The following is a 17565-nucleotide window of genomic DNA, read 5'->3' as shown; positions in this document are numbered from 1 at the left end:
TATAGACTCTTCGTGAGACAGAGTGATATATGATCAGGCAGAAAGAATTCTACAGAGAACATAATGTTCTCAGGCTACGCTGCAAACATATTGATAGTAGGTAGTAAAGTTAGACTTATTTAAAAGGAAATCGAGAAGCTGGAATCACATTCATAATCATTTGACTTATAACACGATGATACTTTCCATGGTTCAAGATGGAGAAAGGTAAAAATTCCCTTCCTCAAAATTATGAAAGAGCTGAACTAAGAACCCCACTTGTTTGTATGACACTGCCAGAAGTCCACAGGCACTAAATTTTAAATCCAACTGTGGAAAAGCAGTTTTATTCACTGCTATGTTTTGCATATGGTGTGAGTGCCCCAAGGTTTCATGGTTTGAAATTTAATTCCCATCGTGTGGTATTAGGAGGGTGGCAACATGACTATGGTGTTTAGAGGTAGGGCCTTTTAGAACTGGTTAGGATGAGATAAAGTCATCTAGGTGGAGTCCTCATGATTAATTCCTGGTGGCTTCATAAGACGACAGAGGGAAAACAAGAGACTGAACACTGAGATACATATGTGCTCCCTTTTGCCACAAAGCGGTCATCACCCAGTGAAGTCCCTATTCTTCGGTTGTCCCGAACTGGGGGCCTGAAATAATCTCTTTTCATTACAAAGTAGACTTCCTAGGTATTTCTTTCTTTTTTTTTTTAATATTTATTTTTTAGTTTTTGTCGGACACAACGTCTTTGTTTGTATGTGGTGCTGAGGGTTGAACCCGGGACGCACGCATGCCAGGCGAGCGCGCTACCGCTTGAGCCACATCCCCAGCCCCCTAGGTATTTCTTTACAGCAATGAAGAACAGACTAATATGATAATTTTTCCATTTTAAATTGGCTATGTTTGCTATTTCTCAAACTTTGGAAAAAAGAAGGGCATGGTTGTGAGTCCAATGATTAGGCAGTGAAATGCTGGGAAACATCACGGATTTGTAGCAAGGAGTGCTTTTATGTTTATAAATATTATAGAATATTATGAGCTTGCTGCAAACTGTTGGACTTGAAATGTAGCCCAGGAAGTATGTGCTACTTTTTCTGATACATTTATGATGTAAATATTATCAATAATATTGTGAGAAATTAATTACAGCAATATACAATTGAGGTCTTCTGTAGCATCCAAATTGGTTTCTCAAAATAAGTTTTAATCTGTGAAGAGCAATCCAGATACATAACTAGAAATCTGGGGAGGTGGGAGGTGAAGGGAAAATGTTGAAAAATATACAGTATATTGTTTCTATAAAACTTTTCAAAATCTTGACACTTTAACAGTGTATGTAACTCCAAAGTTACAAAGTAACTCAATTTAGAGAGATATCAGAAAAATACAATTATCATCACTGGACAATAAATCTGAAATATCATCCAAACTGCAATCCACCTACTGCAGATGGACTTGTAGACTCAATGACCAACATGGGGGGGGGGTTGGATTTATAATTAGAGAAAACAAACTCTGTAATGAAAGTCTAGAAATCAAATACCTAACAAGATGCTGACAACTTCTTTATAACAAAATTCTTAAATATTTTGAAGAAATAAAGAAGAATTAAATTAATAAAGTGTGCAAAATATGGAAGTGAACATTTCAAGTGAACTGGGGGAGAACACACACAAATACTGCCTCAAGAAACCTGTAGCGGATCTTGAGAGTATGAGTTACAGAGTGGAAAGACCTGGTGTGTGAAATACTTGATACTCGTACTTATAATAAGATCATTGAAAAGCACATTAAAGGAGCAGAAAATAAAACAAGAAAGGATCTTTGAAAATAAGTTTTTTCAACTGCAAGCATAAGATTAGCCAAAGATCAATGATCAAATATTACATGGTGGCACATAGCAAGTGTTTAGTAACATTTTTTGAATAAATAAACCTACTGTATTGTAATAACAATATAAATATAACTTAGTGACTTGTGTCCTGGGCAAATATATATTCATAAAATGTTTTAATGAACAAGTTAATAGAAAGGTATTCAAAAACATGAAAGTTCTATATAGGCAGACATACATATGAGAACACTAATATAGAGAGAAAAATGTTGGGTTATTTAAGCAAGACACAGTGTTAGTAGAAGGATAATCACAGAAAAAGGAAAAGAGGCAATCAGCAGTTGTCTAGATGGCACACCAGGGCTGGAAATTAAAAATGTCTTTGTACAGGGTAATAATTGAGTAGGCTATATATATGTAACCTTTGATGGGCAAGTATGAAAAAAAATGGATATAAAAAAGATCCTAATTGAAGTTAGGAAAAAATGGTTTGAGTTGAAAGATCCTAATAACTTAGCTACCTAAATGAAGAATAATAACATTTATAACAATTATTTATAGTCAGTATTAAAATTAATTTAAATATTTTATCTCTTTTGAAATTCTAGAAAAACGATTACCCATAATCTGGGGAGAAAATCTACGTGCAAATCACCTGAAAAATGAATTGTCAGGGGCTGGGGTTGTGGCTCAGTAGTAGAGTGCTTGCCTAGTAAGTGTGAGGCACTGGATTCAATCGTTAGCACCACATAAAAATAAATAGAGGTATTGTGTCCATCCACAGTTAAAAAATATTTTAAAAAAGAATTATCAGTTACATGGAGAATGAAGTACTAATTATCTAACATGTGGGAGGAATTTGGTTAATTAATGCAAGGTTTCTACACAGCCATCTATATTGCTAAACTCTGTTTACTTGGCTTCTCAGATGCCTTAATAAGAGAACAAGTGGAACCTCTGGAAGGGTGATTATAATTATGTCAAACATCGCGAAATTGATATGAACGGAGCAATTAGCCCAGATCTGGGTTCACTTCTGCAGCTTCTATGATTTCTTCTGTAAGTTCTGAGAAAGACCAGAGAATTTCTGCCCCCTCTTACCCCATGCAAACCCTGGCTACCTAGATTGAAGACACGTTTACGAGGTCTGCAGTAGGGGAGCAGTACCTTCATGATGAAGAAGAGAAAAATGATGATGACCACGTTGACTTGGGGGTGAATCCACACAGCTGATCGGCCCAGACTTTCAGGGTCACCTATGTGTTTTACCCACGTATTGTTGTCAAACAAGGTACTGATGGCTTCGCGAGGCATCAGCTGAGGGGAAGAAGCAGAGCAAGCAGGTTCTCCAGGGAGAGACTGTATTTCTTTTTTTCCATGGAGAATGAAGAACTCTTTCCCCAGCCTGTCTGTTCAAGGATCCCTTTTTCCCTTTTCCCAGGAGGGTCCACCCATGGGCAAAACTATTTAAGCTTCACAGCCTGAGCTGTCTCCTCCCTTCCTGATTGAGGGACCTAGTCCCTGTGCAGCGACCTGACCTCCAACCCCAAACCCCCAGTCTCCCTAGGGCTGACCTCTCCAGCCATGAATTGACCCATTCCTGGTGGAAAGGTGAGCGAGGCGATGACAAAAGTGACAATTCCAGGATACAGCAGGCGGCTGAAAGAGAAACAGAGTTAACCCTCCCCCCAGCCTAGCCACCCATGGTGAATACCACAAGAACTTTGGCAAGCTCGAGTTTCCTGCAGTCCACTCTAGTCTCTCAGGTCTTTCAACAAAGAGCATTCTCTTTGCCAAAAAAAGTAATCATTATAGAGGAGCCCACACAACTTGCCCTTCCCGCAGTATTCCTGCTCCTACACGCCACCTAGAGGCGTTTATTGCCTTCTACAAAGAGAAAGGGAGGAACTTGAGAAATCAGAACATTTAATGGGTAGGGCAAGGGAAGGGCAGTGACTCACTGCTTAGCAAGAAACTGGCTGAGGGCCTTGTTCTTTCGGACACCAAGCATGACTTGGCGGTGCAGATAGACAAATACGGCTCCCAGGAACCCACAGCAAATCCTGAGGGCGTAAGTTATCGGGTTGGAACCTCACAGGCGTGAAACCCTCATCCCTCCAACCCAGCCACTGCAGGGAAACAAACCCCAGACTCCCTCCTTCCCTTCCACCCACCTCTCCGCACAAGCCACACCTCCCCTCGCCCACCGCACCTCCGGGCCTGGTCCCTTCCAATCCATAGCTTCACCCCACACCCTGCTCACCACACCTAGAGCAGTTGGCCCCACTGACCCGATGACAGCAAAGGCTGGGAGCTCCTTCAGGTCAAAGGGGAAGTCCATTCGGAAGTTGGTTCTGAACAGAGCAGTGATGGTGACTGCAGGATGAGAAGGCAGGGTTCCAGTGGGGGTTCCACCGCCAGCCAGATGGGGGGTGGGCCATCAGGGTTCCTGCCCCTTTGCCCCCAGGCCTGATTTCTCCCTATCTTTGTGATTTCCATTTTTCTATACACAATCACTCCATAGTTGTACTCCCTACCCCATGACCTAGGTCCTTGTTCTATAACCTTGGGCCTGCTTCTAAATTATGCCACCTACTCCTTTCCTAAATTGCCCCCCATGTCCTTTCACCAGCGTCCTTATGTCCCAAGGCCTCCACCCAGGGCCTTGCTGTTACCAGCATCCTTGTTCCACACTGCCAGCACGCGGAACACAAAGGCGCTGAATGTGGCTGCAAAGAATCCTCGCCAGTAGTTCCGAACAGCAAAGTAGGTAGAGGTGACCTCGATGCTGAATAGCACTCCTATGGGGACAGGGAAGCGGGATCAGCAAACACTGCCCCACTGTCCCACTGCCCCACTGCTCAGACATGGGGAGTTTTTGCTGAAACTTAAATCTAAATCTGGGACAGGCCAGTGTAGAAAGGAATGATCTCTTGGTGTTGCAGTTTGCACACCACAGGCCTGCCCAGGCTGGAGGAAGAGGTGGGAAATGGATGTGCCCTCTACCCCCAAGCCATAAGGCTCAAGTGGTTGTGTCCTCCCACCCCTTAGTATGTAGGTTTGAGTAGTATGTAGTTCACAACTATTGAATATCAATAGATGTTTAAAGGCAGTTGAAAACACTCTGTAGGAAGGTTAAAAGGAGGAAGCTTCTAGGGCAGGTACTCAGCAGAATTGCCAGGCAGAGCTCAGAATTCACTGGGACTCTCTTGACACTGCCTACCTCCAGGGGCTGGAGTTTGGAGAAGTAAGAAAGCAGCAGGGTATTTACACAAGCTGACAATTCCCAGAAAAGAAAGAGGACTCATGCAAATTAAAACAAACAAACAAAAATTAACATAGAAATCCTGACTGAAAGGGACCAAAGCAAGGGGGGTAACCAAGGCTGGAAGAAGATTAAAAACAATCATACTTAAGAAAGGGTTGTAGTCCAATTAGTAGTCCTCATTAGTACTATTTCTGAGAGTAATCACTGGAGTAGAAAATGAGGAGGGGGATCTATAGAATAAGAGTAAGGGGCGTGGAGACTAAGGAAGGAATTCTAATGAGTTTACAAAAACAGCTTTCAAAAGATTCAAAAGAGATAAACCTTTAAACATATTAAGAGTAAGTGGGTTGGACTTAGTAATACTCTGTCTCAAGATAAAAAAATAAAAAGGAGCTCAGTGGAAGAGCAACTCCAGGTACAAACCCTAATATGAAAATAAATAAATAAGTTTTTTTTTTTCTTTAAAAGTGGTGGACTTTAATTAGATGCAAAGTAAAACTTGATAACAAAATTAATTAAAACATGGCTAAGTCTCATCTTTAGCAAAAAATGAGGAAGGAGACCCAGCATATAGTAAGATGAATGGAGATGAGGTTCCATTGAACATGGCAAGATTTATCCCTTTTCTTCCCACAATGGATGGTTGGTTATTGGTGTGCCTACAACCCACAACCTGCCTTCCCCTTTGGACAGTATCACAAATGTTAGGAATTTCTTCTCCCTGTTCCTTATCTATAAGTCATATCTCTCAAATCCTACAAGGGCCTCTGCCTCCTCTTCTGCAGGGGACAGTCAACTGGTTACACTGAGTTAAGTGTGCCCAGGGAATGGAGTCCTACGGTGAGCCCCAATGTCACCTCCTCTGGGTAACCACGCCAGCTAGATCTTTTCTTCAGGTAAAAACTACCCATTCTCATCTTACTCTCTCCGAATTTGGATTATTACAGTTCTAGTTATTTGTTCAGATTTATGAATCAATTTAGTATCTGGCACAAATCAGAGAGGAGTAAGAAAGGGTAAGATGAGGAAGGAAGAGAACAGAACGGAGTGAGTGGTCTCTCAGCAGGCGGCACCAGCCCAAGGGGACCTGGGGCAGCTTTGCTGGCCACTCCTGCTGTCTTGCTCTTCAAATCCCATCAGGGGACGCAGATGCCTTTTGCCTAAGTGGGGATCAGGTGGAGCAGGGCTCCCTCCTTTCCTCTGTCAGTAACAAAAGCAAAATCAGCTTTGAGTGGCCTCAGTGAAACTTTCCAACTTATTAATATTTTACAACAATTTTTTGAAATCCTGGGCTAGGTTTTCTTTCCTACAGTGTGGATCTGGGACACTTTCCCTAGCAGTCTATCACTGTATGCTCAAGAATGAGAGCTTATTTTAACATTAGCCTGAGCCAAACACAAAATGTGCTTTTAAAAGGAAACAAAGCTTTAAAGAAACAAACTGCTCACCTCTTGGGTCTGGGACACTGCTCTCTTCTACTCTGAATCTTCCTCTATTTTTCTGTGGGTTTCTATGACTCTATCCAACTCAGGGTGTTGTCCTTGGTCTCCCTCTCTTGCTCTCAATTTCACTTTGCCTGCAGTGCCAGCTACACCTACATACCAAGATTAGCAAACCTGTTTTTGGCCCAGTTCCTGGGTTTTGGACTTACCTAGCTAGCTGTCTACTTGGAATTGCTTGGATATGCCACAGGAATGTCAAGTTCAACATACTCAAAGTGATCTTTATCAGCTCCCCAGCTGTTTCACTTCCCACGTCCTCCTCCTTGGTTACTAATACCATTGTTTTGCTGCCTTTGCTGGAAATCCTAGGTGTCAGCCTAGGCCCCTCCTTCTCACCTATCTCTCCAAACCTCACATAAAAGAAATCACCAGGTCACACCCATTTTTCTTTCTACCACTCATATGTATCAACCTCTTCTCAATCTCTTCTACATCTGCCCACTTCAGTCTTTTGTCATCTAGCATTGGGACTATGACAATGGTCTTCTTGTTAATCTTAGATTAATCCTGTTAATCCACAGGCCAATTCTATCCTGCACACATGTGCCAAAGGGATTGGACAGATATGCAAAGCTGGTCATGTCTCTTCCTTCCTCGAAATCCTTCCATGGCTTCAGAGCACTTCCCAAAGTCAGGTCTGTGTGATACAAGTCCCCCAAGACAGTGGCTGCCAAAAGGATTCTGTGGGAATGTTTCCAGCCACATTTGGGGCATTCACCATGCAAGTCAGCATCTCAGCTGTTCTAACAACCCTTCCAGTTTTTTTCAAGAAAAAAACTATATGTTTAACCAAGCATTTTCCAACGGATTTGGTCTTGAAGCCATTTTTTACCTGTTATATCTATTAACACCATGAAGAACTGTGTTCTGTAAAGTAAATTTGGGCCAATCCCAGTTTAGAGAATAAAACCTACCTTCCTGTGCATGGCCCGTGAAGACCTTCATGGTTCTGCCCATTTACCTTTCCAGACTCGTTTCCTATTTTCCTTTTCCATGCCCCCTAATAGCACTCACCTATATAATGGCAGTTTCCCAGATCTTGACTTTGATGCTATTCCTCTGTCCAGTATACCCTGCCTCACTGTCTTTCTTGTAATTTCCTGCTTATTAACAAAACCTCATATTAAACACTGCCCTTTGTAAAGCCTCACAGGCTCCCCAGGCAGCCTAGGAGTAGGTTCCCACTGCTGCCCAGGCTGCCACTGGGACACTTAATTGGGCTGTGATGATCTGTGTGTCTTTCTTCCCTTTCAAACATGAGCACCCAGCAAGCACAGGACTAAGCATGGTGCCTGACAAATAATGACAGCAAAAAGATGTTTGTCATTTCAGTAGACTACTGAATGATAATCCATTCATTAGTGTAAGGAACTGAGTTGCCTACGTGGTGAATGAATGATCTTAATACCAACTTTTCTTTCAGAATTATTCTATATTCATGAAAAAATAAATCAAGTAATGCCATCTGCAGAGACCTTTAACATTTATCATTTAATACAAACAGCCTGAGCACAGTACCTTCATTTACAAGTGCTTAATAATTAATTTTTTTCCTTCCTTTTCTTTCTCTAATAGGTGATTGAACCCAGGAGCACACCATCAGTGCCAGACTACATCCTCAGGCCTTTCATTTTTATTGTGAGACAGGATCTTGCTAAGCTGCCCAGGCTGTCTGTAATCTTTCTGCCTCAGCTTTCTGAATAGCTGGGATCACAGCTAAGTGCTTAACAATTTCTGTGTTCAAAGCAATTATTTGTAACTTTCCTATGGGTTATGCCTTTTCTGTACTCTACACAGGACCAAAAAACCTTTATCATTCACCTCAGAAATTCCGGTTTTACATAGAAAATGTAGATTCTTTACTTTAAAAAAAAACTTGGCTAATAGAAACAAAATTAGAATAACAAAACTTTTTTGTCTAAAAACATTCTTCAGATCTTATGAAGGTTAAAGAGTAAGTAAAAGTGAACATGAATATAGAAGTAAGTGTGAACATGTAACATTAGTAGAGGTTCAAACACAGTGCCCTCCACTGACTAATGACTTCGGTGACTACAGCTGACAACAGGAGTGCAAATGGGTGCCTGCTGGTGTGCTCACCCAGTCTCCCATGCTGCGTGCTTTGGCACAGGGTCAGCACAAGGCAGCAGGGTATGTTTGCATTGACTTTGAACTCTGACCTGTGCCCTCTTCCTGAGCCAAGCCATTTTAGTGACCTGAAAGACTCCTCTAGGGAAAGACTGATCACATTTTCAACATTGAAAAGAACCTCTAGCAGGTGGTCATTTGAAAAGCATATGCCCTTTCTGTAATTTTGTTCCTTCAGTTATCAACTTGGTAACCTTTTTTGTTTTTTATCACCAATGAATCCAATGAATGATCCATATTATCCCTGCCCTGTTAGGGTGGCTATACCTGATTTTGATGACTAAATAAACAGAACAGCCTCTTCAACCACATCCATGATAAGAAAAATTATTGGAAAGACCACTGCTTGCCTCATATGGGTAGAAAGAGTCAAACTAAACTATAATTTGTTATCAGGAAAAAAAATTCCACAAGGCCCCCTCATTTAGAGATTGTCCTCATCTAAATAAAGTCCACTTAAATTCCCACATCCTTAATAGAACACAGCAAAATGTAAGCTTTCCCTTGGAGAAAGAAGTGCATGGATTCTATCACAAGACATGATACATGGCAGCAAAAGATTTGATGATACAAATGGGGTTTAAATAAGTAGAGGACTATGAAGACTGCCTTGGTTCGAATGCCTGGCAGCTTCCAACAGATGCCCTTGCTCCAGTCACTCGCCCTCTCTGATTCAGTTCAGTACTCTCCTCTATGACATCTCACTCATACAGCTTTTAGCAGGAACTGAACTTAGACACTGGTAAAATGTTCATAAAAGCTGTCCTCATGATAATAGGAAAATGGTTAGCTCCAGTACTGGGTGAGGCTGACAGTGAGAAAGGCCAGGTAGGTGGCCTGATGTGGGAGGGGGAACTTGCCTCCAAGTGGTGTTCCAAAACAGCAGCCAACCCCCACAGCACAGCCCACCGTCAGGATATCAGTGTAATAGTACGGCTGCTACTAGGGAGAGAGAGAGAGAGAGGCAGGAGGGAGGAGGAGGGCAAGGGGCAGAGGTGGGGGAGACATGTAGGGACAGCAAGAAGGCAGAGTTAGAGGCCTAAGTCATAGGGAATCATCATGGTCCCACTGCCCCTGTGACTCCCAGGCCAGGAGAAACTCAGTGAGTATGACAAACAGGAAGTGACCTCGTGGCTCAAGGCCCAAACTGAAGATGAACAAAAGTTAAGCCAATATATACCAGGCAGGTAAGTCTATAAGTGACCAGAGAGGGCTAGAGATGGGGACACTCGTGGTGAGAGTGGGAGTAGCAAAATAGTCAGGAGAGGACAGGCAGAAAAGTGTCAGCAAATTCTGCATGAGACAGCAATTATTCTCAGAAGACTATCCAGCCCTTTGGTGAAAAAACACAGGGGACTGAGCTTATGGGTGATAATCTCTGGTCACTCCCTGGATGCCCACCCACCAGCCCCTTTGGTGAGCATGACCCTCTCCACCCTTAAGCTGTGACAGCCACTCAAACCTCTTCCAAGTCTGGCTCAGGCAACTGGGGTGGGGAGGAAGTGAAACTTGCCTCCAACAGGGGCTGCAAAGCAGCATCCCACGCCTACCGCGCAGGCTGGCACCAGGAGGTCAAGCTGCCCAGGCACGGTCTGCAACAGAGAAGCACGCGGGGCCAGGGGGTGGCAGGGTGGGACAGGCGGGAGGGATGTAAGCAAGATCAGGGTGGGGGTCAGGAACTGCAAAGGGACAAGGGCAGCACAGGAGGGATATCAAGGGGAACTGATGGAGGATCCAGCGATATGGATTAGCAGGGTAACATGAGGGCAGACCAGCCCAGTCACCATGGTGGGGCACGGATCAGGACAGGTGTGCACTAGGAGGACAAGCACAGGCTAAACGGAGGCACTAGACAGCTCACGTGGGCAGGCAGGGCCAAGGAGAATAGGAGTGTGGTTAGTGCAATGTCCCCTCCAGCATCATGGCCAGCCTGGAGCAGAGGCAGCCCTCCCAGCCCCCTGTGCACACGTGGCTGGCTTTCTTCACAACTGGCACCTACTGTGTTCCACTGTCTCAACCTTACCTCATAGACCCCACAGAACATGGACATAAACTTGCTTAGGACAGCAGCACAGATGCTGGCGATGTGAACAAAAGGGCCCTAGAAGAGAGGGATAGCCAGGGCTCAGGGTGAGAGGCTGCAAGGCAGGGAACAGGTCAGAGGGTTCAGTGAAATGAATATTTCCTGCTTCAGGCACTGGATGAAGTGCTGGAAAAGGGGCAGACAGAAGTTCTGCCTCTGAGAAGCTTCATTAGAGAGGGAGATAATAGACCTGCATGTTTTCTTTTCAGATAATGCCAGCTAAGAGGCCAATGAGGGAGGGTGAGAGAGAGATGGGGTGGCTGAGGGCGGGTGGTGACATGTGCTTAGATAAAGGTAGCCTGGTGAGGCCCCTCCTTGGGCCTGTTGAAACAGAGTAGCACCTTGAATGAAGTGAGTGAGCCACAGGAGTGTCAGGAGGAAGAATGAATAGAGCAAGTGCAGGAGTCCCACGTGGGGATGAGCTTGGTGTGGTGGAGGGATGGGAAGAAAGCCCTGTGAACCAGGCACAGTGAGCGGGGCAGGCTGGGAGGCTGGAAGGTTAGCAGACGGGAGGGTGTCATCAGCCCAGATCTTGCAGACTAGGGTGAGACCTTCAGATTGTAAGTGGTATGAAAAGCTGCAGAGAAGTTACTGATCAGAGGTCAGATGTGACCTATTCCATTTTAAAAACATGACTCTGGATGTGTGGAGTGTCCACAGCAGGGGGCAAAGGGTACATGAGGATGAACTGAGACCAGAGGGTGACACCTTGAAGAAGCACAGCCTGTTTCTAGGTCTCTGTTTTCTCATGTTAAAATAAGGGGATTGTGGCTAAGGCAGTGGTTCTCAACTAGGTGGAGGATTTCACCCCCCAGGGACATTTGGCAATGTCTGGGGGCATTCTGGTTGTCATAACTGGGGTTGCTATTGACCTCTATGGTTAGAGGCTAGGGATGATACTTAATACCACGCTGCACAGGACAGTACCTCTAGCACAGAATTTTCCAGTTCCAAATGCCAACAGTGCCCAGGTTGAGAGACTGATCTAAAGGAAAGCCCCCCAGCTCTGACGTTTTTGACCTGCATCCCCAGGAGAGGACCTTCCAGTGTTTCCCCTCCCTGTTGCCTCTTGGCTTTGCCTTTAGTCCATAACTGCTCCCAGAATGCCCCTAGATTGTTCTCTCTCTCTCCTCAGCTCTCTCCCAGTGCACACCAGACCCACCTCTTTTCCCACAGGGATGCCACTGCCCAGCCCAGCAGTCAGGGCCACCACCTTGGCCACAAAAGCTTTGATTGTGAGGTATTCCTTCAGGACAACCCCACGAAGGATTGTCTTCATTTCAGGGATTCCAGAGCCTGAAAGGGTTAAAGAAGGGTCATGGGCAAGTTTGAGCTGGAGATTAAGCAGGAGATGGAAGGGAAATGGGGGTTGGGAGGACTGAAGAAGTTGTCCTGGAGGGGATCATGGCAGGGCCCCCAAAGGGCTGGAAGTGGGGCTGAAGGATGGGAGGAACAGTCTGCAAGCAACACGACTGTGTGGACTCTTCTAGAAAGTTCTCACCAACAGCCTGGGGAGAGACGAGCTGGCAGAAGAGGGCGCTGAAGAGGATGAGAATAAGCGGGAAGGTGACCCAGGCCAGGTACTGCAGAGGAAGGTTGGGCTGCATCTGGGCGTAAGTCCACTTGTAGGCTGCAGGGACACAAGCCTGGGGTCAGGGAGGAGATGCTGACAGTTATGGTGATCACTGCCACCCACGTCTATAGCACTGCATGGCAGACATACTGCTGGTTGTGCTACCAGGCTGCGGACATCCTGTTTGCCTCTCCTCAGGGATACTACTTTCATTTTACATGTGGGAAACCTGAGTTGCAGGAGGTGAGTGCCTGCTCGAGTTCCCTCTGCCAGTGGAGGCAGGTGTTTGGGCTGTAAGTCACACTTGAGAATAGACTGTAGCGCATGGCTAGAGGCCATGGGGTGACCAATCCACCCACCTGGCCAGAACTGAGGGGTTCCTGGGACTCGGAACTAAAACTGGGAAGATCCTGGGGGAAACTGGAGCAAGTGGGTTAACCTATTAGAGGGGTGTTCACTGCAGGTGGAAGGAAGGGACATGGATTTGGGCCTCGAGTCTTGATGGGTTTGGTCTTGTCTGAGGTCAGGTGCTTCAGACAAGTTGTGTCTGCCCTCCGTACAGCATCCCCTACCCAAACACATCCAGCATGCCCTAGGTGGAAATCCTAGGAACAGCCTCTGTGTGGGGAGAGCCGAGGGCATCGGTCCCGAGGAGCCTACCCTGAAGGCTCTTGGCACTGACATAGTCCATGCACCAGCTGACCAGAGCCATCAGCAGGCCCAGGAGCACCAGAAAGATCCAGTCTTCTCCCAACTTCCTTCTCACCACACGTCCCAGGCGGTGGATACAATCTAGGAAGAGGAAAGGGTTAAAAAAAATGGACAAACGCAGCCCAGCAGTCACTACCTCAAGTGTGCGGTTGAGGAGTAGAGGGGAGGAATTGGGCTCTAGGGTCTTGTGTGTGTTGCTGAATTCTCCTTACACCTCTACCAACTCCCCCAAAATCTGTGAATTCCCCTATAAAGCTCCTGTTTCTTGGGAGGGTGGGTGAGACAGTAGGGAACAAGGCTCAGTGTGAAGGAGGTGGGTGAAGTGCTTTTCCCTTAGCTCCTAGAGGAGGGCTTCTATGAGTGTGTGGAAGAGGGAGGTACGTACAACGGAGCATCCAGGGTACTCTTGTAATCCCTGTACCTCCTAGTCCAGAGTCCTTTACTCCTCAGTCCCCATCACCTTGACATTTAGAATAGTGGTCCTCATCCTTGCTGTCCACCGTAGAACTGGAGCCCATCTTCTTGGGCATCCCCATATCCTGTTCCTTGTCTGAGAATTGCTCTTTTTGATGGCCATAAATCTGAATGGAAGGAGAATGCTCAATGTCTATTCAGCATAGACAAAGGGCAGCAAGGAGACTCACAGACAAGAAATAGAGCTCTTTTGGATCCGGGGTGTTGAGGGCTGCATGCAGGGTACTTTGTGGTCTCCCTGCTCTTACCTTTCCACTCTCCAGTCACACATTTCCTGCTCTTTCCTGTCCATCCCTACCCCCAACACACACACACACACACACACACACACACGCACCCCTTCTTTTTATCCCTTCCTCACCCTGTACTCATCTTGGTCCATGGTAGCCTTCATCAAGGAGGCTAATTCCCACTAGGTAGTGGAGACCCAGAGAACCGTACTTAGATTGGGCATCCATAGCTGGTAGGCATTTTAAGTGTCACTATGCTTTCTGTAGGACTCTATAATTTCCAAGACCCCCAACTCCCTGACACTGACTTCCCTCCTAGGGTCACTCTTTGCACCAGGTGAGGATGAACTGGCCTAGCTAGCACATGACTTTTATTCTTCATTGACTCATAAAAATTGCACATGGGTACGGAGACAAATGACTTGGTTATACTGCCTGCTGTGAATGCCTTCCTGTGGCACCTGGATTCTCTGTTGAGCTTGGATAAACCCCATCCATCTCATTCCCCAGCCTTCATAGGCATAATGAGGAATCAGGTCTGATAAGGAAGTCAATCAATCTACTTCCCAAAACAAGGTAACCAGGCCCCACTGTCGTGTGAAGGGGTAGAGAGGCACAGTCAGATCCCAAAGCCTCCTCTTGACATTAGCATATGTGACTGTGAGGTGCATGTAAAATGACCACTATTAACTGCCCCCTTGTCCCCCACTACACTATCTCCAGCCTCTAGGACCAGGTGCAGGCCAGGCCATTTTGCTGATTCTGGATGAACCACCTAGAAGAGATCTGATTTCATAACATGAGCATCAGTTTTATACATGGTCCGGACCCGGCACACACTCATTGCTCTGCTCTCAGCTGTTTCGTCTCCTAGGATGAGGCCAGTGGCCCAGGGAGTCAGTGTTTCCCTCAGAACCATGCCTGGGACCCAGAGTTAGAAGACACTCCCAGTGGAGTTCAGAAAACTGGGGCTGCCTTGGCTCCCTGAGGTCCCAGGCTGGCATAGCTTAGGAAGGGTGTGCTTCCTACCAAAACCTAGACCAGGAGGTGCTACAGGACCAGATCCATTGTGCTGGTCCAGCACTAACCACCACACTGAAGCAGGGGAGGGGAAGGCAGAATCAAAACCCAAGTCTCTAAGTGATGCCATGCCTGGGACATGTTGACAGTCCTCTGTGCATGTGAAGAGTTGATGAAATGAGGTGGATGAAATGTGGAAAACTGTCATGTACTTGGGGGTTCATTATACCATCCTCCCTGCTTTGTGTAACTCTGGAATTTCCCCTCATAAAAATCCAAACTAATTTTTTTGCTTTCAAAGACTTGTGGAAACCAGCTGAACCCCTCTCCAAACCAATTTGTCATTCTTTCCCATGTGGTTTCATGCATGTTTGGCCAGTGTCCTCACTGTCACCAGAAAGTGCCCTAACTGCACTTTCCCTCAATTTGTCACCCTCCCCCCTCTAGAAATGACCAGTACCCTGTTGAGAATGAGGGTACTCACATTGTGTTCCAAGGCCTGGGTCAGAGGCCACAGTCAGGTGCCACCATCTCCAGAAACCACTATCTCACTATTGCAGCCTACATGACATTTATGTCCTGCTCCCCAAAAGTTCCACCAGCCCTGTGCTGCCTCCACAGTTTCCCTGGGGAACTGGTCAGGGCTGAGGATCCTCTTGACTCCAATGCTGTGAATCACCCGCACAGCGCACCCCTCAGGCTTCCAGCCTCACACCTACAGAAACATAGGCTCCCTGTCAGCAAAACACTTTCTAAGTCTGATCTGACCCTCAGGACACCTTCCGCTCTCGATCTCTGCAGTTTCTGTGGCGAGAGGTAGACTTAACAATCGTGGCCTGTAAACTTTCCAGGGTGATTTCACCACCTTCCTTTCCTTGGGCCCAACTCTATTTCCTCTCTTCTAGATGTCTGAACCCACTGATCCCCACCCCTGGAGGATGCTTCTCCCTAACTAGTTTGCCAATTCCTTTCTAGGACCAGCACCTTTCTAAGTGGTTCACACTTAATAGGTTCTTATTTGCTCAATCTTGTCATCTAAGAGCTTTCCCCCACTCCCCACCCCCTGTGGTGCTAGGGATGGAACCCAGGACCTAGTGCAAGCAAGACAAGTGCTCTACTACTGAGCTGTGTCCTCAAACTCCTAAAAGTTGAATACATCTCTCTGCTCATTTTGACATGGGTAGGTTTTTGAATACTGGCAAGACACCCAGCCTGTTTTCTCTACTTGTCTCGACTCCTTTCTTCTGCTTTCTGTAGAAGAGTTCGTGTGTTTGTGTGTGTGTGTGTGTGTGTGTGTGTGTGTGTGTGTGTTCTGTGGTAGGTTGCATGGCAGAAATCCCCCAGGGTCTGCATGTGGGAGATGCTGGTAGCACAGAGCATGTGAGCTCCAACTTGAATCACTCTGTGTGGGTTACATAAGCACCAGCTCCTCCTGGATCTGTTTCTGCCAGTTCCCCACAGGAGTTGGTTATCCTGTTAGTAAAGGCTACATGAATCTGCACATGTATTTCTAGAGTGCACACTTAGGTGAGTCCATACCCTTGAAAGGGTTTTATAATTTGAACATATTACCATGGACTTTTTACAAAGTTGAAAGGTGCTCCCTCTTTTCACCTAATTCCTAACTCACCCATCCCTGGCCCCACCTTCTCCCCTGTCCACTGCTTCCCTCCCCTTAGGACTTTACCTGGGTGGGGTGGGCGTTGTGCCGGGGGCCTGTGTCCTTTCGGAGCCGATGCTGAAGGCCCCCGTTCTCAGATGGCAGTCCATAGCTGGTGCAGTGTTCAAAGGGCATGTACTGGTACTGGGGGGCACTACCCCACCAGCTTTGTTCACCCCCATGCCTCTGTAACTGGGATCGCTCCATGTGGCCTGCCCCCCAGCCCTAGCCAGGCCTTGGCCTGCTTGCCCCTGTCCTCCCCCCAGGGCAGCTCCTTAAGCTTCTGCTCTCGCCTGTCCCCAAGGCGTCTGGGGCAGCATGCCCACCTCCAGCTATTTATAGATGCCTCCCCATCACATGACATGCCCCCCCCCAGCCACATCTGATCTGCTTGGGGTCGAAGCAGGTGTCAGTGTAGTGCTGGGATGGGGGTTGGGATAAGAACCTGTGGGACAGCCCCACAGGGAATTCCCTTCACAGGCCAGCAGCATTGTCCCCTCCCTAGTCACTAGTAGGTTTCCAGGCCCAGGTCAGTGATTCCTCTATAAATATCGCTGGGGCAGGGTAGGGAGCTGCTCAGTGTGTTCTCCAGGCTGTGTGCTGCACTGGTCTGTACTAAGGCCCTGGCTCCTACCTCTCCTTCAGCATGTGGAAGGCCAGGGGTGCGGTGCAGAAGTAACTAGAAGGTCTGGAAACGCTGGCCAGGAAACTTACCTGGGAGAGCAGCTGGTGCCTCTCTGCCATCTCTCCCTGTTGGGTGGTCTCCAACTCGGTACCTTTGCAGGGTTCAGTTCTCACCTCGATCCTGTGCTTCTGTCTGGCTGACTCTCTAACCCATTCCATTCCCTGCTGACTCCTTCAGCTCTCTGCCCTGGTCTGCCAGACGCTGCTAATAACCTTTGGTGCCACCCCCTTGATCCCATCCTTATCACCCTCTGGGTGTGGAACACTTGAGGGAAGCACTGGTAATAGCCTTGGGTTCTCGAACTTCTCCCCTTTCCCAGACCCACATGTATCAACCACATGGCCAGCCCAGATCTACGTGGAAGGACTGAGCTCCCACTTAAACTGTGGTGC

At 46.6% G+C, this 17565-nt stretch overlaps 1 protein-coding gene across 1 annotated transcript in view; it reads right to left on the bottom strand.

Moving 5' to 3' along the window:
• Positions 1 to 16695, bottom strand: part of Clcn1 (chloride voltage-gated channel 1) — a 30676-nt gene extending 13981 nt beyond the window's left edge. The window contains exons 1-12 of the mRNA XM_046434137.1: positions 16516 to 16695; positions 13565 to 13685; positions 13054 to 13185; positions 12322 to 12450; positions 11983 to 12116; positions 10761 to 10838; positions 9598 to 9676; positions 4495 to 4620; positions 4111 to 4195; positions 3781 to 3882; positions 3394 to 3478; positions 2987 to 3136 (exon numbers count right to left, since the gene is read on the bottom strand). Coding sequence (XP_046290093.1) covers positions 2987 to 3136; positions 3394 to 3478; positions 3781 to 3882; positions 4111 to 4195; positions 4495 to 4620; positions 9598 to 9676; positions 10761 to 10838; positions 11983 to 12116; positions 12322 to 12450; positions 13054 to 13185; positions 13565 to 13685; positions 16516 to 16695 — 1401 coding nt within the window. The remainder of the gene's footprint in view (positions 1 to 2986; positions 3137 to 3393; positions 3479 to 3780; positions 3883 to 4110; positions 4196 to 4494; positions 4621 to 9597; positions 9677 to 10760; positions 10839 to 11982; positions 12117 to 12321; positions 12451 to 13053; positions 13186 to 13564; positions 13686 to 16515) is intronic.
• Positions 16696 to 17565: the final 870 nt, after the last annotated feature.

Source organism: Marmota monax, unplaced genomic scaffold, assembly GCF_021218885.2.
Source record: "Marmota monax isolate L192 unplaced genomic scaffold, Marmota_monax_Labrador192_F-V1.1 WCK01_AAM20220418_F8-fsc00122, whole genome shotgun sequence".
Classification (NCBI taxonomy): Eukaryota; Metazoa; Chordata; class Mammalia; order Rodentia; family Sciuridae; genus Marmota; species Marmota monax.
The sequence above is the reverse complement of the archived record's forward strand: the minus strand, read 5'-3'. Positions and strand labels throughout refer to the sequence as shown.